Source organism: Schistocerca gregaria, chromosome 4 (assembly GCF_023897955.1).
Source record: "Schistocerca gregaria isolate iqSchGreg1 chromosome 4, iqSchGreg1.2, whole genome shotgun sequence".
NCBI classification, from domain to species: domain Eukaryota; kingdom Metazoa; phylum Arthropoda; class Insecta; order Orthoptera; family Acrididae; genus Schistocerca; species Schistocerca gregaria.
Window position 1 is genome coordinate 573,763,054 of NC_064923.1, and position 23,790 is coordinate 573,786,843.

A 23,790-nucleotide genomic window follows, 5' to 3' on the forward strand; every position below is an offset into this window, starting at 1 on the left:
CACTATCACTCTCTTCCTCGTTGTCATTGTAATATACTGTGTCTCTCTTTATCATTGCCTCTCACTCACTTCCAATTGCTCTTTATTCTCCCCCCCCCCCCCTCCCCCATCGGCACTGTCTCCATCACTCTTTTCCAAGCATTGTTCTGTCACTGACAACTTTGTTCCATTGCCACAATGTTCATTTCCTTCTCTAACGCTGACATAGTCTCCTAGTCTCCTTCGCTCTTTCTATAAAACACAACCACTTTCTACTGTTTTCCAGTATTTATTACTTTTCCGAGTCTTTCCCACTGTCACTGTCTTCTTCTTCCTTAGCATAAAAAAGCGCGAATATGTGCGCATGCCATATCTTTTGGGAAAAGTTTTAAAAATGCTGAGGAAGGTAGAATGAGGCAGCTGGTACCCCAGTTTTCAGCCCGAGTTTTTTTTTTTAAATAAACAGGAACACATTCGCATTTTTTGTATCCAGAGAGGAGCATCTTCCCGCTCGTTCCGTTCTTTTCTCTGCCGCGGCAGTGCATGTAACTCATATGAAAAGAAATGTATTGGTCAGTAAAATTTAGATAGTTTACTTACGCGAAGCGGATATAACGCGAGAGGAGTTTTATACTTCGGACTGAAATTCAAGTGAAAAAAAAAAGAAAAAAAATTACATGTGCTTCAGTCTGTATGTGGGGCTCCCAGATGATAACGGAGACACTTGACAGCATATTTCTCCGTGTTACGTCGCTTTACAAAACTACGTTTCCGCCTTACACCGGATTTTACGTGCGTGTTTTATGTGTACAAGTAGGGTAACTTTGAATATCTGCATCTCGGAAACGGATAAAGATGGCGAGAAAATTTTCAAGGTTGTTCGAGATCGGGATCTTAAGAATACATCGTGAAAGAGCCATTTGCTGTCCATAGCCGTCTCGAAATGCGCGGCTGGGTTTTGGTCTGCTGGTGAGGCGAAAATATAGTAAAAAAAACTCTTTTTGTGGGGTTTTCCGAGGAACCGCTCATGAACTAATGGTGCCTCCAAACGTCCCATGAAGCAGGAGGAATTGCGTAATGTTCAAACTTTGACCCTGTGCTGTAGGATAGGGATACTAAGACGTTCATTCTAAAGGATATACAAATAGTCCCTCGTCCAATGTCTATCCAAAACACTTGAGCCTACCTTTTTTTTTAATTATGAGCAATAGAACCCCAGGTATGAGCATCGGAAAATCCCGTTTTTTTGCGCGACGTTTTGGAACTTAATAGGTAGGCATGCTGTCGCATACTAATTGATTCTTTCTAGTAAGTTAGACATTGAATAGCAAAGTACTGAGATTCCATTATAATTTTAAGACCTGTTACTACAATTAGATCGTTACTCGGAAGAACGGTGTCAATGAATATCTCTGTATGTGCAGGGATGACGTCCCGTAAGCCAACCCAACACATTGAATGTAGTATCCTTAGCCTTATCTTGGAAGTACTCACGGAAATAAGTTTTTAAATTCTGCCACCGTGGCACTGGGAGGCCAAAACCTTTTGTAGATGTCAGCTGTTCCGAAATACAGAGCTGTTTCTTGATTAGCCCGCCCAGTACCTTTAAAAAGTAAATTTAAATTGTGACTTGATTCTTTTCCGTACACAGCTTTATACATCACTGATGACGGATGCACCGCCGTAGCCTTCGTTGCGTTTGCTCTCATCTCGATCCTTTTGTTCTATAGCTTTAGTTAACTGACCATCGAGGACTACTGCGCATTGACCTTTGACCTGAATGGAGGACGTAAATGAGTCACGTATCTTTATCTCTGAACAATTTCCAGAACTATATTTGACTACTTGATCATAACGAAAAACTTCACTTGATTTATCAATTTTACTGATTTCCCACTTTTCATTCCCATTTTAATTTTTCATGACTTTCTTTGTTCTCGGCTGTCCCAGGGCTTTGCCCTAACCTAGATACGCCCCGGGAATTATCGCTGGATAGCTGCCTTAGTTATGCGGTGATTATTTTCCGCACGTCTCCTCTAAGAGTAAACAACGGAACCGCGACGTGTTGCAACTCACAACAATAGACGGGTCCCTGTAGCCGCCCACTACGTTGCTTAGCATCAGTTCGAGGCGAGGTGATTGGCGACCAACACGAATGTATCCGTCCCCAGTCAGCAAACTCCTCAGAAAACGGTACAATGCAAGAGCACGGAACAAGAATAGCAGTCAGAGGTAAGTCGTCGACAAATGTGTGAGTTCTGCCGACCGTGGCAGACGTCAGATGTGCAGAACGAACCTGAACTCGGCCGGCGTCGTAAATGACGCGCACTTTAGTCACCATCTTCGCTACTATCGCTGTCTAGCGGATTGCAGCGGAAACGTGCGCTGCACATGCGCACTGGTGGCAAACAACTGTTTGAGTTGCTCTTTCATTTGACATATCACTTATAACTGTAAGTTTAATGTAATAAATATTATAAAGCATTAAAACCCCGATATTCATTTATAAACACCCTGTAAATATGGAGACACCGCAAATACAACCCATTACCTCGCCTAATACTGTGTGGCATCAAAGCAGCTTCCACCCATTTCGCAATGGATAAATAAACGTCCTGTATGGTTTTCAACGGAATATTACACCATTCCTATGCTAAAAGAGTGGCAGGTAGATAGCGATAGTGAGGTAGAAGAGCTTCTGTAAAGTTTGGAAGGTAGGAGACGAGGTACTGGCAGAAGTAGAGCTGTGAGTACCGGGCGTGTGTCGTGCTTCGGTAGGTCAGATGGTAGAGCACTTGCCCGCGAAAGGCAAAGGTCCCGAGTTCGAGTCTCGGTCGGGCACACAGTTTTAATCTGCCAGGAAGTTTGATAGTGAGGTAGATAGCGATCATGCACCCTTCTCTCCAAAGTAGACCACAAAGGCCCACAATATTCAGATCTGGTGACGGCAGTGGCCAGGGGAGATGCGACAATTCATCTTTATGCTCGCATAACCAGTCCTGGACGATGCGGGCTGTGAGATCAGATACCTTGGCGTCTCGGAATCCAGTTTCACCAATGAGGAACAATCATCGTACAATGGAATGGACCTGATCAGCGTAACTGTCACATAATCTCTGGCAGTAATACGACTTTGCAGAGTATCCATAGGGCCCATGGAATACCACGATATGGCTGACCAAATCATGACCGAATCCCTGCCACGTTTCACAGCTGAGACGTAAACTCGGCCAGTAGTTGGACATAATGTGAAACGAGACTCACCTGAGCAACTGTCTTTCTCTCATTGCTCCATAGTCCAGGTTTTATGGCTTCGGCATCACGTTTTTCTGTTAAGGGCATTTGTATCACTGATGAGCGGTACTGGAATTCTAGTTCGCCGTGCAAATCCGAGCTTATGGAGCTCCCTTCGCGTTATTTTGGAACTGCTGACCTGGTTCGCGATTGTGGCATTCAGACTTGCAGTGACTTTTTCAGCTGGCGTCCTCTTATTTTTCGTCACAATGCTCTCAACGACCATCTGTCACGATCACTCAACATACAATTTCATCCGCATTCTGACTTAACGGATGATGTTCTTTTGCTTTCTCCGTATGCGATATAAATCTTCGGTACGGTTTTCTTGAAACAGTAAGCTCTCTGGCTAACTTGGTTACAGAAGAAACCACGATACAAACGCCAACAACCGGCCCACGTTCGAATTCACGTAACTCCGCCATAACATAAAGAGTAGCTGCAAGTACACGGAATACTATTCTGACCACAAATGCACCTGCAGCGTGTTGAGGACTTGCACAGGTGCCGAACGTGGTCAAACACAACCGTGCAACCTTCAGGCTCAGACAGCATCTGCATTTATGTTCGAAGATACATTTCTCGAAGCGTTTCCGTGTTTTTGTCCAACCCCACTACACGTTACTGTTCCGATACATCAAACAGTCCCGTCGACGATGACTTGACATAAGGGCACACATTCGTTATTTCGCTGGCACTCTATATTTGCTATCCTACGAAGAAGCCTCTTATGTGCAGTCATGTAAAGACTGTGGGAAGGTTTACGCCGACCCTTTAAAAATCGCTGTTTATTGTTGACGTATATTAAGTATCTATGGTTCAAATGGCTCTGAGCACTATGGGACTTAACTTCTGAGGTCATCAGTCCCCTCTAACTTAGAACTACTTAAAGCTAACTAACTTAAGGACATCACACACGTCCATGCCCGAGGCAGGATTCGAACCTGCGACCGTAGCGGTCGCGCGGTTCCAGACTGTAGCGCCTAGTACCGCTCGGCAACCCCGGCCGGCTTAAGTACATAATTTTTAAAACATATTGAGGGGTAAATAGGGTCCAGAACCTGAAAATATCTTTTAACATACTCTTAATAGCAAAACGCGTACTACCGACAGAGGGGTACTTTATGCCCACATTAAAAAATAGAAATTTTGTTAACTGTTGCTGACTTTTCCTCGCAACATACTATTTAAGGAGACACTGATGTGTAAGTAAGGTCCTGAACCTGAAAATATTGAATATGACCTTCTTCAGAGAAGTGAGATTTACTCCTAAGACGTAAGTATTTGGGTTAAGTTTATCTGAAAAATTTAAGACATTTATGGAATCTGGCAGAGGAAATAAATCGTTCCTTCAAAATTTTGAAATATAAAGTATTTAATTGACTAAATTACAGTTTTTCAAAAAGTGGACGTTAAGTACCTCTCCACCCCCCCCCCCCCCCTCCGGGTATTGCGAGGATTAACGTACAAATCTACGTGTTTTATCATATGACGAAAACGGCGGAAAAATTGGGAGAAGACTTATCAACGAACAGTTGCCCTCTCGTTTTATGATCTCATAGTAAATATTAGGATGGTGCATAACTTCGTAGCGTTTTTGTTTTGCTTGTTGGTACTTCAGTTGCTATGGGTTTATTTATCGATTTTCATTTTTTATTTGTTGTTCACTATTTCTATTTGAGGTTAGGTATCGTCTTTTGGAGATAGTGGACGCTATAAAATCGGGTGCCAAGTGCAAAAATCGGAACATTTCCGACATATTCTTCTGTTTGAGGGGTGACAGCAGCGGAGGCATCCAGAAACATTTGCGTCGTGTACGGGGAAAATGCCACTGGACAGAGCACGACATGAAAATGGTTTTCTCGTTTTAAAGAGGATCGTTTTCACGTTAGTGACTCTCCAAGTCCAGGAAAACCTTCGGGATTTGATGAAGAGCGTTTAAAAGCATCAATCACAACTATCGACGTTAGTGTATTCGAGATATGATCATTTCACCACCGTGCAACATTTGCACGCAATGGGGAAGGTTCAAAAATCGGGTGCGTTGGTACCACATGCTCTATGCCAGAATCACAAACGTCAGCGGGTGGTCATATGTACATCTCTGCTTGCACGTTATCAGTTGGCTCGTGAAAAACAGCGACAATTCCTATGCTGTATCGTTACTGGTGGCGAGAAATAATTCTTTATGCTAACATAAGGAAAAGGCAAGAATGGTTAATCCCAATCAAAGCAGTGCCTTCCCATGGCTATGCGTCTGGTGGAATAGCGACGGAATGGCGGTCTACGAAAAGCTTCCCCGAGGTGTAACCATCACTGCGGATATTTATTGCCAACAACTGAGATGTCTGGCAGGCGCAGTCCAAACACAGCGACCAGGAAGACTACGTGAAGTGATGCTACTTCACGATAACGCCCTCCCACAAGCTGCTACATTGACAAAAACACTGTACAATACTTGGGTTGGAAAGTCATTCCGCACGCACCTTGTTCTCCTCATCTTGTGCCCTCAGATTTTCACTATTTCCGGTCTCCATCGAACAACATTCAATGAACTTCCTTTCCGGATGAAAATGCTCTCCGAACCTGACTCGACAAGTCCTTCGCCCCAAACCACGTGATTTCTACAGTCGCGGAATCTGGATGTTATACCAGCGTTGGCAGGCTGTTGTACATAGTGGAGGAGAATATACTATTGATGAATAAACTCTCTGATATGTGTATCTGTTGTGTAACTTGCGGAAAAACGCTAGGAATTTGTGCAGCAACCTATTAGCTCTAAGCGCTATGGGACTTAACATCTGAGGTCATCAGTCCCATAGACTTAGAACTACTTAAACCTAACTAACCTAAGGACATCACACACATCTATGCCCGAGGCAGCATTCGAACCTGCGATCGCAGCAGCCGCGTGGTTCCAGACTGAAGCGTCTAGAACCGCTTGGCCACAGCGGCCGGCACCTAATAGCTGATCTGATGTAAACTCACGACTTGTTATCCTGCAGGGAAGCCTGTTATGTGCAGCCGCGAACAGACTGTGAGGATGTTGCGTCGTACTGACTACTCCAGTGCAACAAGTACGTGAGAAGACCCCAGCAGGCAGGAGAGACATTCCAGCTATTGAAAATGAAATTCGTGAACTTACCACATCTAAAGGATCACCGTACAATATTACTAATTGGGTAAAATGTGTATCAGAGTGACTGCAGATAGGACACAAGCTGCGGTAAAACTTACGTGTTTTCTAATGTTATTCACTGAAATGATCTTATGCCATTATTGGCCGGGAGACCCCATGTGAGATTTTCCTCTTTGACGCCAATTCGGCGACTTGCGTGTTGACGAATATGCGACGAAATTATGGGGACAACGCAAACACCCACTGCTCGAGCGAATAAAATTTCCGACCTGGCCGAGAATCGAACCTGGGACCCAAAAGTGTAGAGGCAGCGACAATAGATCACGTGCTGTGGACATATTTTCCACTGAGTGAATTATGTAACGGACCATAGTTGTGTAGGGAAATTTGAGGCGAACAGTTTGATACAGGACACTTGTGGTCAATCAGTCCGCGAAAAAACCTCAAATTGGCCTACAAAAGCAACCTATGTTACGGCGTATGGGCGGCGCATGAGATTCTGAATATCCTCTTGCCTCGCTTATGTCACCATTTTAGTTGGTCATATTTTTATATATTTTTTTATTTTTCTAACATTAGTAATTTAAAGTTTTTCGTGTGGGTAATGAAAGAAAACCAAGTTTTGTAATTACGTTCACATCTCGGTCTAAACTAACCCTTACAAGCAGATCAGTGTCGTAGTGAGACGCCCAGAGAAACAGAACAATTTAATTCTTAATTTTACAATGATAAAAATTTTTAAACAATTTGGTAAAATTGGTTGTGACGTCAATTTTACAGTTTGTAAGTACAGGAAGAAGGAGTGTTTAATATTCCAGGACGATTTTAGCGAGAAGAAACAAGAATGATTTTCAAACGGTTAAGACCGACTAACTTGTAATCCGGTGGATTGAGTGGGCAAGAGAATAGTCAAAACATCGGGCGGCTTTTGTAGACCATCCTGCATTTATAGACCTCGAGTGTACTGTATACAACTGTTCTTCTCGCCTACCCCTACACCAGTGTGGTACGTTGTAAACAATCATCGTTCACAAAATGAAACAAAAAGTAGTATCGTATGACTATAATATCAGTGAGTCACTGTTGGAATCGGCCAATTCATACAAATACCTGGCTGTAACACTTTGTAGGGATATGAAATGGAATGAACATAGGTTCAGTTGTGGGGAAAGCAAGTGGTAGACTTCAGTTTATTAGAAATTTACCACTGTCATGGAGATCGGCAGGCGGGAATCCTCGTTTCTAACTGACCTCGAATCTACATTTGCATCTACGCTCTGTAGGTAACTGTAAAATGCTTAGCAGAACGTACTATTTATTCTACCACGTGTTACTGTTTCATTTTGTTGTATTCGCCGAACGAGCGGTGGAAGAAAGACCGCTTATACGCCTCTCTAAGTACGTTTACAAGGCCTCCCAAATCCGGTTCTCGGTAAACCGATTTACCAATACCGCATCCGATTGGTCAAGTAAACACTCCACTATCGATTCTGTGAATGTGGGTTTGCCTGTCGGATTTTATTTGGATTAAGGGACAAGAAGTTTGAACTCACCACGAAATAATTTAGTTCCTTCATTTAATTAAAGAGAATTTCGTTTTCACTTTGATATATAGAGATACACAAGTGCTTATATATTCACTGAACTAACGAAATCGATCTGACTGTCAACGCTGCTAAATTTTGCATACTTGAGTAATTTGTTTTACTTACAAACGCTCTTGTACACCATCAATCGCCCTCTCATTTTGTGAACGGTTCCAGACACCGAAAGGCGGTTTTTGGCAAATGACAATACGCATAGGGGCAAGTATTTTTTGCGTGATTAATACTTTTGCATGACACAAGATACCAAGGCACGGTTGATTTTCTTTCTTTTTTTTTACATGGAAAAAAATTTGCTTTAAACGCATTCGAAACAGGAACATCGTGAGACGAGGAGTGCATTGTTATAACAATTCTTCATGTTGAGCGTGAAACTTTCGCAGAACAGTCTGAGAAAACGTCCTGAGGCAAGAGGTAAGACAGCTGGGATCGACTATTGCTGAGTGGAAAACGCAGGCCGAGGGATTCTAGGAGCTTCAGTCTGGAACAGCGCGACCGCTACGGTCGCAGGTTCGAATCTTGCCTCGGGCATGGTTGTGTGTGATGTCCTTAGGTTAGTTAGGTTTAAGTAGTTCTAAGTTCTAGGGGACTAATGACCTCAGATGTTGAGTCCCATAGTTCTCAGAGCCATTTGAACCATTTGAGTGAAAAACGCGAACAAGCGTGGCTCCCATAACAGATTCCGTCGTTATATGCAGCAAAAAGGTAGAATGAGACTACCAGGATAAAACGTATCTCCTCTTGTCCCTGATTTCTACGTCAAAGATACAGAGGCAGCTACGACTGTTGTAAATGCACTTGTATGCTAAGAGCCTTAGGAAAACTATTTTCAAACATTCGTCTGTCCTTATGTTTAAGAATATTTTTTTTGTGGAAACATGTACGCTGTCGACGTATAGTTTTTCATCAACGACGAATCCTGACATGAGAGAGCCGCTGGAGGATGTTTAAATCGCAGTACTGGATTCAGTAGTACTGCTTCTCAATTTTAGCACATCTTTTAGATCATTTTACATTTAAGAAGCTGTATAACATTGCACTCGTGTTTTCAAAAGCTTTCGAATGCAATAAAGGAAAGTACACCGTCCCATTAAATTAAAAAAAAAAATGCTTGCTTCAATGTCGCGTTCATACAAGAGTGAAGAGAATTAACTATAAACAAAATTACGTGCCGCTATGTGCACTATCATTTTCCCAAAACCTCTTTTCGATTTGTAGAACTCTCACGAAGGAAAAGGGTTCTTACGTTTCCGCGACACCCTCTACACAGGTCGTCCCAGGAGAAATGATCAATATTCAGAGATATGACGAGAAAGATCTTTCGAATCAAGGAAGTCTAGTAAACATGGGCTCTAAAATGCATACCTTAAGTGCTATAAACACTTGTTCAGTAGAAGAAATGTGTTTCACAGTAACGAAGGCGAACAAGGGCTTGTAACTCCTAAGATATACATTTGAGAGCCCATGTTTATCGGACCTTTTTTCTCGTTTTGGCCCCTACTACCACCACAGGAAGTATCGAAAACAAAGAGCTTTCAGCAGAATAGAGGCGTCTCACAGTAGCGAAGTTGTTTACTCGACTCGTTTCTTCTTATTTCAGTCTGCATGAACACCCATCCACCCTCACACCACCGACCCACCCTCCCACACACACACACACACATACACATACACACACACACACACACACACACACACACACACACACAATTCTGTGGTGTTTTTTTTTTTTTTACCCTAAATGGCAGTCATAAGAGTCGAGAGGCATGAAAGGGAAGCAGTGGTTGGGAAGGGAGTGACACAGGGTTGTAGCCTCTCCCCGATGTTATTCAATCTGTATATTGAACAAGCAGTAAAGGAAACAAAAGAAAAATTCGGAGTAGGTATTAAAATTCATGGAGAAGAAGTAAAAACATTGAGGTTCGCCGATGACATTGTGATTCTGTCAGAGACAGCAAAGGACCTGGAAGAGCAATTGAAAGGAATGGACAGCGTCTTGAAAACAGGATATAAGATGAACATCAACAAAAGCAAAACGAGGATAATGGAATGTAGTCAAATTAAATCAGGTGATGCTGAGGGAATTAGATTAGGAAATGAGACACTTAAAGTAGTAAAGGAGTTTTGCTATTTAGGAAGTAAAATAACTGATGATGGTCGAAGTAGAGAGGATATAAAATGTAGACTGGCAATGGCAAGGAAAGCGTTTCTGAAGAAGAGAAATTTGTTAACATCGAATATAGATTTATGTATCAGGAAGTCGTTTCTGAAAGTATTTGTTTGGAGTGTAGCCATGTATGGAAGTGAAACATGGACGATTACTAGTTTGGACAAGAAGAGAATAGAAGCTTTCGAAATGTGGTGCTACAGAAGAATACTGAAGATAAGGTGGATAGATCACGTAACTAATGAGGAGGTATTGAATAGGATTGGGGAGAAGAGAAGTTTGTGGCACAACTTGACTAGAAGAAGGGATCGGTTGGTAGGACATGTTTTGAGGCATCAAGGGATCACAAATCTAGCGTTGGAGGGCAGCGTGGAGGGTAAAAATCGTAGAGGGAGACCGAGAGATGAGTACACTAAGCAGATTCAAAAGGATGTAGGTTGCAGTAGGTACTAGGAGATGAAGAAGCTTGCACAGGATAGAGTAGCATGGAGAGCTGCATCAAACCAGTCTCAGGACTGAAGACAACAACAACAACAACCCTAAAAGACACGCACATGAGCGGCACGTTTATACTGACGTGACAAAAGTCGTGGTATTCATTCCAGTATTGTGACGGATCTTCTTTTGCCCAGCCTACTGCAGCAACTCGACGTGGCATGGACTCAACAAGTCTCTGAATGTCCCTGCAAACATACTGAGCCATGCTGCCTCTATAGACGTCAATAACTACGAAATTGTACCCGGCGCAGAATTTTTTGCACGAACTGACTTCTCGATTGTGTTCGATAGGATTCATGTCGGACGACCGAGGTGGCCAAATCATTCGCTAGAGGTTTCCAGAGTGCGAACAGTTGTGGCCGTGTGATATGGCGCATTTTCATCCATTTAAAGTCCGTCGTTGTTTGACTGTAAATGGTCTCCAAGTAGCCGGACATAACCATTTCCAGTCTATGATCGGTTCAGTTGGGCCAGAGCACCCAGCCCATTCCATTATGTAGCCACCACCAGCTTGCACGGTGCCTTGTTGACAACTTGGCTCCGTGTCTTCGTGGGGTCTGCGTCACATTCGAACTCTCCCATCAGCTCTTACCAACTGAAACCGGGACTTACTGACTATGCCACGATTATCCAGTCCTCTAGGGTCCAACCGATATGATCATCAGCCCAGGAGAGGCGGTGCAAGAGATGTGGTGCTGTTAGCAAACATACTCGTGTCGGTCGTCTGCTGCCATAGCCCATTAATGCCAAATTTCGCCGCCCTGTCCTAGAGGATACGTTCGTCATACGTTTTACATTGATTTCGGTGGTTACTTCACGCAGTGTTGCTTGCCTGTTAGCACTGACAACTATACGCAAACGCAATTGCTCTTTGTCGTTAAGTGAACGCCGTCGGTCACTGTGTTGTCGGTTTTGAGAGGTAATGCCTGAAATTTGGTATCTTCTGCAGACACTAGCTCTCAGAATACTGAATCACCTAACGATTTCCGAAATGGAATGTCCCGTGCGTCTTGTTCTAATTGCCATTTCGCGTTCAAAGTCTGTTAATTGTCGTTGTGCGTCCGTAATCACGTAGGAAACCTTTTCACATGAATCGTGAGTACAAATGAAAGTTCCGCAAATGCCCTACCCTTTTATACCTTGTGTATGCAATAAACACACCGTGTCCAGCTACGCAGTTCTGTACTCTGCGAATCATAGTTGGGTGTACGGTAGACGGCGCTTTTATTTTATCATATGCGCTATTTGACGAAAAGTATCCGTACACCTACGCGTAGCAGTAAATAGAGGATCTGTCCATCCTTCGCCTTTCTGTTGGCTTGAAATCTCCTGGCGGGGAGGGGAGAGGGGGGGGGGGAAGGGAGGGGGGGGGGACCTGCAGTGAGATGTCTGAATGTCTATGGAGGAATGGTGCACAACCAGAGGAGGAGATCCCGGACGCTGGAGTGAGGACCCAAGTTGACTTTCAAACTCATCTCAAAGGATTCCAGAATGAGATTTTCATTCTGCTGCGGAGTGTGCGCTGATATGAAACTTACTGGCAGATTTTAACTGTGTGCCTGACCGAGACTCGAACTCGGGACCTTTGCCTTTCGTGGGCAAGTGCTCTACCATCTGAGTTACCCAAGCACGACTCACGACCCGTCCTCACAGCTTCAGTTCTGCCAGTACCTCGTCTCCTACCTTCCAAACTTCACAGAAGCTCTTCTGCAATCCTTGCAGACCTAGTACTCCTTGAAGAAAGGATATTGCGGAGACATGACTTAGCCACAGCCTGGGGGATGTTTCCAGAATGAGATTTTCACTCTGCAGCGGAGTGTGCGCTGATATGAAACTTCCTGGCAGATTAAAACTGTGAGCCGGACCGAGACTCGAAGAGGTCTGCAGAAGAGCTTCTGTAAAGTTTGGAAGGTAGGAGACGAGGTACTGGCAGAACTGAAGCTGTGAGGACAGGTCGTGAATCGTGCTTGGGTAGCTCAGATGGTAGAGCACTTGCCCGCGAAAGGCAAAGGTCCCGAGTTCGAGTCTCGTTCCGGCACACTATTTTAATCTGCCAGGAAGTTTCATCTCAAAGGTGTTCCATTTGGTTTAGGTCGCGACTCTGGACAAGCTACTCCATTTCAGAAGTGTTCTGGTCCACAAATCATTGACTCAAAGATGTTGCCTTGTGACAGGATACATTGTCATGACAATACAAACTACCATCGTCTCTGAACTGTTTCTTTACTGTACGCAGTAAATAGTGCTGTTAAATGTGTTCATATTCTTCCTCATTTAGCAGTTTCTTCAGCGCAATTACGGGACTCACCGCGAAAAACACCCCAGTCCGAACATTAACACCTTCGTACTTCACTGTTGGCACTACACACGGCGACAGGTAACGTTCTCGAGGCATTCACCAAACTCAATCACTTTCGTCGGATTGCCGCAGAGTATAGCGTGATTCACCACTCCAATTCACACGTTTCCAATTATCCACTGTCCCATGGCGTCGCTCGTGCCCAATCTCAAGTGGCGCTTAGCACTGAGTATAGGAATTTGTGGCTAACAAGGAACTTCTAGATCGTTGTACCATATTCTTTTTAACTCCCTATAAACAGTTATTGTGCTGGCTGGACTGCTGGTTGCAAGTTGGAACGCACGAGTGATTGCTTTCACTGACTTCATGCTGTTTTTACAGCTACTCTCCGCAGTGCTCGAGAGACCCTCCCCGACAGTACATGAGGTCCACCTTGTCTTGTTTTAGCTGTGGTTGCTCCTTCACGTTCCTACTTCACAGTCACGTCATCACCAGCTGACAAGGATCGCTTCAGAAGGTTTGAAATCTCCTCGATGGATTTGTTACTCAGGAGACATCCAAGTTCGAAATCGCTTATATCTCATGACTGACCCGTTTTGCTGTTATTGCTGCTTTACTGACAACACAGTACTCCCTGTCTTCTTTCAACTGGCGGCCCAGCCTCTCGTGACATCTAGTGATCAATTCGGCATTAGACAGTGGTGTCACGAAACTTTTGATCAGAGAGGATACTAATGTTTTTCGTGTTTATTCACAGATGGAGCGTAGGTAGAATGTTTCTGCGCCTTATTGCGAGCCGTTATTTGCTTCCTTTTACCTGCAGAATCTCTACAGGTTAGTTACGTAGCAAACTGAAAAACATTAGTAATTCTGCCCCGAAAGGCGGTTCTTCACATTTGCTATGCAGGTTCCCTGCGGGAAATGTGTCGTCTTTCTTCGATTGTCTTCAACATTTGTGTCATACTGATACGCCATTCAACCAATCCAGAGACTATTTTCGCAGTTCGCAATGCCCTTCTCCATATACGTTCCATGTCTCCACTTAGTTCGATTAGTACAGCTGCAATCTCTTCTGTTGACAAACTGGAGTTTCCCAACACCGTACCAATTGCACCTCAGCCCATCATTTCCTTTATCTACACTTGAGCCTACGTGCTAGCTTAAATCCATTACTTGTACGAGGTGCGTTCAATAAAACGCAACATATTTTTTTCTAGTCAACTTTAGGTTGAAAAAAATGACAAGTTTGTTATGGGACATCGTGGAATATTCTCGTTTCAGCTCCCATAATTTCATAAAGTTCCGACAGGCGGCGACGCTATACGAGGGGCGTTTGCAAAGTGAATGCAAAGTCTGAGAGATGACACCACCGACGCGTATCGAGGTCATGTTTAGTTAGTAGCATCTTTGGAAAGAAATCTGCACTTTTGATTAGAACAGTTTATCAGTGGTTTCAAAATTTTCGGAGAGGCCATATGGGCACAAGTGATGCTGAACTTTCTGAATTTCCTGTAGAGGTTACGACTCCAGGAAGCATTGATAAAATCCATGATATGGTGATGAATGACAGAGGAGTTAAGGTGCGTGAGATTGCTAGTGCTGTGGGCATCTAGAATGAACGGGTACATAATATTTTGCATAAACATTTGGACATGAGAAAGCTATCCGCAAGATGGGTTCCACGATTGCTCGTGCTTGACCAAAAACGGAATCGTGTGAAGTGTTGCAAGGATGGTTTGCAGCTATTCAGAAAGATTCCGCAGGACTTCAAGCGTCGTTTAGTCACCGTCGATGAAACATGGGTACATTACTATACTCCTGAGACCAAACAACAATCTAAACAATGGGTTACCAAGGGAAAATTTGCACCTAAAAAGACTAAGACCAGTCCTTCGGCTGGAAAGTTTATGGCGACTGTCTTTTGGGATTCACAAGCGATAATCCTCATTGACTATGTGGAAAAGGGTGCATATTATTCATCTTTGCTGGAATGTTAAAAAACCGAGCTGCAAGAAAAACGCTGGCGATTGGACTGCAAAAAAGTCATTTTCCATCACAACAACGCACCAGCACACACCTCAGCAGTTATGGTCGCAAAATTAATGGAAATAGGATTTCAACTCGTTTCACATCCCCCCTATTCTCCAGACTTGGCTCCCTTAGACTACTGTTTGTACCCCAATTTGAAGAAATGGCTGGCGGGACAAAACTTTTATTCAAATGAGGAGGTGATTGCAGCAACTAATAGCTATTTTGCAGACTTAGGCAATTCATATAATTCTGAAGGGATCAACAAATTAGAACAGCACTGGACGAAGTGTATGAGTCTAAAAGGAGACTATGTCGAAAAATAAAAAAGGTGTACCCCAAGCACCTAAGTAGTTTTTATTTTTGCACTGACTCCTCATACGTAGCCTTCATAGTGGCGTCTGTAATGGAGGTGCGTTTCAAGCAGAGAGCTGTCATTGAGTTTCTTTTGGCGGAAAACCAGAGGAACGCACATATTCGTAGGCATTCACACAATAGCACCAAATTCGCGCAGAACTGTCCGATCTCCTGCGTGCTGTCCGGCCGCTTGCAGCTGTGACTACTGCCATGTTGGAACGTACGGACACTCTCATTCGAGGCGATCGACAGATCATAATCAGACACCTCGCTACACAACTGAACGTCTCCGTTGGTAGTGCTGACACATTCGTCCAGCAGGTGTGTGCCCACAGGGTTTCTCGACGCCTAACTGAAGACCACGAAGCTCAACGAAGGACCATCTCTGCAAAACTGCCTGCACGTTAAGAGGCTGATCGTGACAATTTTTTGAGGATCCTCGTCGCAAGCGACGAAACATAACATGCGCTGAGGTCTTCGAACCGGAAACAAAACCGAAATCCATGGTGGCCCCACTTCACCTGTCCTCGAAAGAAAAAGTTCAAAGCCACAGCCTCAGCCAGTAATGTCGTGGCGACGGTCTTCTGGGACTCTAAAGGAGTTATTCTTTTTAGTGTCCTCCATCACTGTGCAACGACTAGCTGTGAAGTGCATTGTGCGACCCTCAGGAAATTCAAGAAACTACTTCAACGTGTTCGTCGCCATAAAAATGAAAACGTCTCCTTCTTCATGACAAAGCCAGGCCTCGCTCAAGTGTGCGCACCCAAGAAGAGCTCACAAAGCTTTATTGGACTGTTCTGCCTCATCCACCCTACACCCCAGATGTTGCATCTTCCGATTTCCATCTGCTTGACCCCATGAAGGATGCACTCTGCGGGAAGCAGTACATGGATGATGGGGAAGTTATTGGTGCAGCAAGACGATGTCGACCAGTGATACCAAGCGGACACACAGGCCTTCTCAGTAAGGTGGCGCTAGGCCGTCGCATTGATGATGATTATGTTCAAAAACACGGATTTGAAATTACAATGAAATGAATACCCTTAGCTGCATACAGGCGTTGATATAAGTCAATGGGTACAGTTGAAAATATGTGCCCCGAGTGGGACCCGAACCCGGGATCTCCTGCTTACATGGCAGACGCTCTACCCATCTGAGCCACCGAGGACAGAGAAGATAGTGCGACTGCAGGGACTTATCTCTGGCACGCCTCCCGTGAGACCCACATGCAAACTTATTGTCATGCACTATATTCTTAGCGGCCCTGCCCATTATACTCATTACTCGCGGCTTTACTGCCGATTCCCGTAAGAGTTCGGACACTGTTTGTGCATCCGTATAGAAGAAGATGGTCACATGGCCGATGACCCTTAACTATATGTACAGGGATTTGAGCCAAAAGAATGGGGAATAACACGGTGTATTGGAATCTTCAATAAAACCAACCTACTTTTGGAAAAAAAATGTGTTCAATTACTTACTGAACGCCCCTTGCATGAGATGACTGTCTGTAGCTGTGACTTATTAGTAATGAAGTCAGAGGGAAATGCAGAACCTTACAGTTTCCTACATTAAGAGTTAGTTGCCAGTCTTCGCAACAAACTGATGCTTTGTTGACGTCTAACAGGATGTTACTGTAAATTTTAACTCAACTACTTCCGAACAGGCCATGGAGGCCCAACTGTAATGACCGGCCGCCATGTCATCCTTAGCTCATAGACGTCACTGGATGCGGGTATGGAGGGGTATGTGGTCAGCACACCGCTCTCCCGGCCGTATGTCAGTTTCCGAGACCGGAGCCGCTACTTCTCAGTTTGCCTCACATGGATTGAGTACACCCCACTTGCCAACAGCGCTCGGCAGACGGGATGGTCACCCATCCAAGTGCTAGCCCAGCCCAACAGCGCTTAACTTCGAAGATTTGACGGGAATCAGTGTTACCACTGCGGCAAGGCCGCTGGCAGTGTTAATTTTACGGGATTCAATTTTCCTACAGATAACTGCACCATCTGCTAAAAGTACGAGATTGCAGCTAACACCATTAGTCAGAGGGTAATTTCGTGATGTTACAAACTTTAAGAAATGAAATAATGTATCGATTTGAAGTAATGGACACTGGTCAGGAAACGACCGAGTCAAAAGTTATAAGGGAAAATCGTTCTGCTTCCTCTGGCGATCAGCAAGCTCTCTCTTATCCATGTTTCTGGAGAGGGTAGTACGGACCAAAACGAGAAAAAAATTGTCTAATTAACATGGGCCCTAAAACGCACTCCTTAAGAGCTATGAACCGTTATTCAGTGGAAGAGATGAGTTTCACACTAGCAAAGATGAACAAGTGTTCTTAGCTTTATACACATTAGACCCCATGTTCACTGGACATTTTTTTCATACTACCTCCTCCGGAAACATGGAAGAGCTCCACTGTCAGAGATATCAGAAGGCTTTTCGCTTATAACTTTCGACTCGAACGTTTTTGGACCAGTGTCCCTTGCATCAAATTGATGCATTTACCCTCCTTCATAGTCCATGAAAGTTTGTATCATCATTACGGAATCACCCTGCGTAACACGAACAGTAAAGGTTCTGTCACACTCCTCCGGGACACACCAATATTTGTGGATGAATCTCCGTCCAGGATAACGTACTGGATCGTGCCTGTCAGAAAAGTATCGATTCAGTTGCAGAGCTGGTCATATATTTACCAGAAACGCATTTTCCTTCGAAGATTTCGCAATGGAACTGTATAAAACGTTTTTCGGAGATCCAGATTTTGGTTCAGCACCACATCGACGCCCTGCGAATGCGCGGGTTGTTACCCCAATTGTTGCAGAGGTGAAGAACTTACTTTAAGTAGAGAATTGGTACACGGGCATGGTGAATTAGTTGCACGCGGCGGTAGTTTTGTATAATGTTTCTCCGTTTTCTTGCCGCATCGGATTTGTTTGTATATTCAAGCTTCCAACGACTTCTCTGTCGACAACGTCAGGACTTAAGTGTTGTACTAATAGCGCGTGTTGTACTTTCGTATCTAGTTGGCAAAATTACGCGATGAAGACGTCACGAAATGTCGGAATTTGCGTAAGCTGCCAGAGATTATGGTGATAACTGCGATGGAAGAACATTGGTAGGGATGCCGATACCATTATACAGGGTGTAAATTTTAAGTTGACAAACCAGAATAACTCGAAAGATAAGCTTCACATGAAAAAATTTGTAGAATCCCAAGTTGAGTATGTTCGAGGGGGACGTCTACTGATGCTAAAATTAGCCCGCCACCCCAGCCCCCTGGGGCTGGAGCAGGAGGCAACTTCAACATTTCAAATGGGAACCCCTATTTTTTTATTGCAGAATCAGATTTTTCATACAAAACTACGTACATTTGTGTCTTAAACATTTATTTCGATTCTTGGTAGTTGGCGCTGTAATTAAAGAAAATCCCTGATCTCATTTTTGGCGTGGAAAATGGTTACGTGAAACGTCCCCTTTGTAAAATTTATACAAGACTGTGCTTAAACTGAAACACAATATTTTTAGCGCAATGCAATCTGACATCCAAAAATCCCTACGAAAGAATGGCCCTGATTAACATTAACCTATACGTTTCACAAATCACTTACCTCACAAAAATCTTCGTTACTCAAGCTACTGCAATACAGCGAGCGCCACTACTGCCAGATAAATAAAAGATTCGAACTACGGGAGTCACTAACTACTGAGGCACAGTTAGCAAATGAAAGATTTTAATAGAGAACAAACAATGTATTTACCTTTATAGTCATTATATATATATATATATATATATATATATATATATATATATATATATATATATATATATAAGTTCATGACACCAATTCTTACAAATTTCAAAACTCCGCCATCTCTCTCCCCACGTCCACCACTGCTGGCGGCTCACCTGCAACTGCCCAACGCTACGCGCTGTTAGCATCCAGCTGCCGCTGCTCAACACTACAATGGCAGACAACAATGCAAACTAAACACAGACTGCGCACAGCACAGTCAGTGATTTTTCATACCGAGCGCTAAGCGGCGTTACCAATAAGAAAACCTAAACAGCCTACTTACATACGGATAAATAAAAAAATACTTATTTACTTCGTAAATTTTGATTCGCTAAAACTAAAACTCTCCCTCTCTCCCCATAGAGTGGAATTTGAGAGAGAGGAATTAGAGTTTTACAAATGTTGACACAAATATTAATTTTTTCCACAGATATTTGGGTCAACATTTGTAAAACTCTAATTCCTCTCCCTCACAACCCACCCTATGGGTAGAGAGGGAGAGTTTTAGTTTTCGCCAATCAAAATTTACGAAGTAAATAAGTGTAAGTATTTTTTATTTATCCGTAACCATTTTCCACGCAAAAATGAGAACAGGGATTTTCTTGAATTACAGCACCGACTACCAAGAATCAAAACAAATGTTTAATACAAAATGTATGTAGCTTTTTTTAAAAACTAGAATCTGATTCTGCAATAAAAGATGGGGGTTCCCATTTGAAATTTTAAAGTTAACTCCCGCCCCACCCCCAGGGGGTGGCGAGCTAATTTTAGCATCAGCAGATGTCCCCCTCGAAAATAATCAACTTTGGATTCTACACATTTTTTCATGTGAAGCTTATTTTTTGAGTTATTCGGGTTTGTCAACTTAAAATTTACACCCTGTATAATGGAAGTGGGAAGTTCACTTTATTCTCTGTAGCCTTTCAGCATCGACCGCTGGTTTCTATGGGCCTCTAAGGGTATAGCCGCTGTCCAGGTAAAGATGTTGTCGCTGGTCCTGATCTCAACGGCTTCGTTGATGACAGAATCCAGGTAGACAGATGCATGGATTAAGATTTTCGTTTCAGCAAACGTAGCAATATATTCGTTTATAAGGCTGCGTATGGCAACAGCACATTCGTAAAAATCAGGATATTTAATGTGCCGTCGGCGCTCTGTGCACCATTTCCGAGTCTAGGTCGACGTTGCGCCTAAAATAGAGACTAAGGAGCAAAATTTCTATTTTTGTAGCTTTGTTTGAAGTTCACGGAATCCAGCTTAATCTCATGTGTATTTGCTAATACAGAAAATGGTAGCTAAAGTTCGGCATTCTGGTCCTAGACCGTCCAATCTGGTACGACCGACCGCCATGCCGTCCTGTGTCAATGGCATCACACGATGTGCTCAGCACACCGCGCTCCCGGCCATTTCTTGACCTTGGAACCGCTTCTACTCGGTCAAGTAGTTCCTCTGTTGGCTGTGCAGTCGTCACGGTGCTTATCCCTGAAACAACCGACTTTCGGTTTTCTTCCACGCCTGTTTAACCTGGCTGTTAAAACCGCTAAAAAACCGGTTTCTGAAATATCGGTTTTTCGGTTTTTTATTCCTATTATTTCCTTGAATTAACTCAGAAATCGAACAAAGATTGAAAAGTTTTGATTTCCTCAGTTTCAAGATATAATCAAAACATGAAATTAAATAGGCAAGTAAAAGAAAACTTAGTCCATCCACCGTTCGACGCTTTTCTCGGAAAGTGATAATTGGTTGAATATTACAAAAAAAAAATCACCAGTATCCTACCACTGATTCTAATTTTTTGTAACTCTGCTCGGAAATAACGCTGTAATCGGGGATCAGATTAGTATTTGGTCATTACGAGTAGTCAGTGCTAAAGAGTGAGAACTGAGGTTGAAGAACTCTGTTTTTCGTGTAAATTTGTTAGTTTTCAAGGGCTACAAGCAGGTAAAAGTATATTACGCAGACACACGCAGCATATCAGCAACTTCTTTTCTCATTGTGTGTTATGAATGAATTGTTAAGTTCTAATTTATTATTGTTAGCATAATTTCCTTCCTCTTTTATTATTTCATAGAAATGGCAGACAAATCTTTAATGCTTTAAAGCAAGTGAAGCATTGTACTTCATCGCTAAGTCACTTGGGAAAAATATTTCCAGACTAGCGTTGGTGGCATTCTATAATACAACGTATTTCCGGCGAAGACAGCGAGAAACAACTGTGCAGACCAGGTGGGGCAAGTCGAGCGCAGTGCACGTTACATACGTACCCTAAGCCACGACACACTGCAACAGGGACATTATTCTCTCAGCAGTGCTGTACCAATTCTTACGCCATGTGTTTGTTGCTCGTTTCTGTCGGAATTGTTAATAATTTAGCACGGTTTGCTTTTTCCATTTTCTACAATAACGCAACACTTCCAACCAACGCAAATTTTACGGTTAAAAATTATTCCTTTTTACAAAAAACGATTTATTTAAAATAAAATAAATATCATTGCTCCCATGTCGGACTGATATTTCGGTTCTTTACTCGGTTATCAGTAAAAGCTGAAATAACATTTGTTATAAAAGAGCTCAGCAAATACTGGAAAATAACAGTTATTCAGAATTAAAAGACTGGTTTCAATTTTCCCGTCCCTAGAGTTCACTCCGTTCCAATCCTCCCACCAAGGAGAAATTCTGTACAGTACCAGGAATCGAACCTGGGTCCTCTGCACGGCATTTAACCACGCTGGCCACTTTTTTCCGTCATTGTTCTCGTCATTTGGTTTGAGCGGGTCTCACTTGACCTCTTCAAGTTGATCGTTGAATACTTCGCTCAGTTTTATTAGCACCGAACACACTGAGCTGCCGTGCCGGCTACTAAGGTTGTCTTCCAGTTGGTGCAGCATCTGTTTAATTTTCTTGAGTCGTTCCGAACAGATACGGAATTCAGTCCATTTCTCGAACTCTAGCAAAATTAGAGAGATGATGTACTTAGTAAAAGCTAACGTTGGTCTCGATGTACCTGCAATTTATAAAATTACTTGCGAATTCGGTAGCAGCTACATCGGTTAACCTTCACGAATTAAAAAAAAATGTCGTGTGAATAGGGCCTCCCGTCGAGCAGACCGTTCGCCGGGTGAAAACCTTCCGATTTGACGCCACTTCCGTGACTTGCGCGTCGATGTGGATAAAACGATGATGATGATGATTAGGACAAGACAACACACAGTCCCTGAGAGCAGAAAATCTCCAACCCAGCGGGAATCGAACCCGGGCCCTTAGGATTGAGTCGGTAGTGCTAACCACTTTTTTAAAAAAAAATCTCATTTTGTTCACTTTTGTTCGTTGCATCTGCTCGGGGCGGACGTCGTAAGACAGCCGTTTAAGCTCGTTGTTGATCGATTAGCTCCGTTTTTTTTTTTTAATTAGAGAGGGCTGCTAACCCTCTGACAGAACACACTGAGCTACCGTGCCGGCTTTCCACTCAGCTACCGGGGGCTGACATCTTCACGAATGATTTCGGCGCACTGCATAGGACACCGACGCCTCATTAGATACCGCGGTCTTGACAAACTTGCCGTTGCCAAGCACAGCCTCGCTACCGGGATTCTGTCATCAATGAGGCCGCCGAGATCAGAATCAGCATTAACTTTTACTCGGATAGCGGCTGAATTTGTACCATTTGTGGTGTCTGGACGTCGGCGCTTGATGCTGAATGCACAGAAAGAAATAAGACATTTTCTAGCATCTAACGGATTAGCATTGTTACTAACGTTCCTCTGTCACAGAATACATATCATTTCTGGTATCATATCGAAGTTCCTTGACTTCATGACGCCCCTGTGACGTAATTCGGCTGACTGCACGCGAAAGTACCACATGGCCAGTTAGTACGACACTTAACTCTTGACGATGAGTACAGCGGAAGTCGCTGAAACATTCGGTACACACACAAAAAAGAAATGAGGCGGCAATAAAGGAACTTCTACCCGGGTACGGGCAGAGAGAGCGCACGCACCTGGGCTGCTGTGCAGAGCAGGAGAACGGCCAGCAGCAGCAGAGGGTGGGCTCGCGCCGACGTTGCCATCTTGACTGGCTGGCTGGTGGCGAGCTGCGGCAGAGGGTCCCGCGACTGCCAGCGTAATCTCGTTAAGGCTGACGTCACGTGGTCGCAGCCGCACATCCACTCACACAGCCGCACACATTCACACACGCCAGGGAGCGCCAAAGCACAGGCAGTGGCAGACCCACGCGTTGCTGCCTGGAATGCGACTGCCTGGCAGTGAAGGGCCTCACGCACAGTGGAGTCCCCTTCTCAGCCACAAGCAGGGAGGCGCGAGCGGAGGGGACCCGAGTGGTGTCCGCCGAGGTTTCGTCTTAGGAATTTGTGCTCGTTACGTGCCTTTCATCAGTTAAATTGCCAGTGGCTGAGCGCATTATACACAGTAATTCCGTAACAGTCCTACAAACTGCCAGGGATTATGGAGAAGGGTAACTGTACCAATATCTGGCAAGGGACCCTAATCGGGAATCAACTGAGTCAAAAAGCATGAGCGAAAATCTCTCCCGTAGCCCAGACTCTGGGAATACATATACTGCTACTGTTGTTGCTATGATTGTGACGTAGGAAACTTTCCGAG

At 43.8% G+C, this 23,790-nt stretch overlaps 1 protein-coding gene across 1 annotated transcript in view; it reads right to left on the reverse strand.

Annotated features, from left to right (window-relative positions):
* LOC126267166 (peptidyl-prolyl cis-trans isomerase B-like) overlaps positions 1 to 23,447 on the reverse strand; it is a 43,489-nt gene extending 20,042 nt beyond the window's left edge. Inside the window, exon 1 of the mRNA XM_049972124.1 lies at positions 23,169 to 23,447. Within this exon, the coding sequence (XP_049828081.1) occupies positions 23,169 to 23,333 (165 nt within the window). The 5' untranslated portion in view covers positions 23,334 to 23,447. The remainder of the gene's footprint in view (positions 1 to 23,168) is intronic.
* Between the last annotated feature and the right edge of the window lie 343 nt (positions 23,448 to 23,790).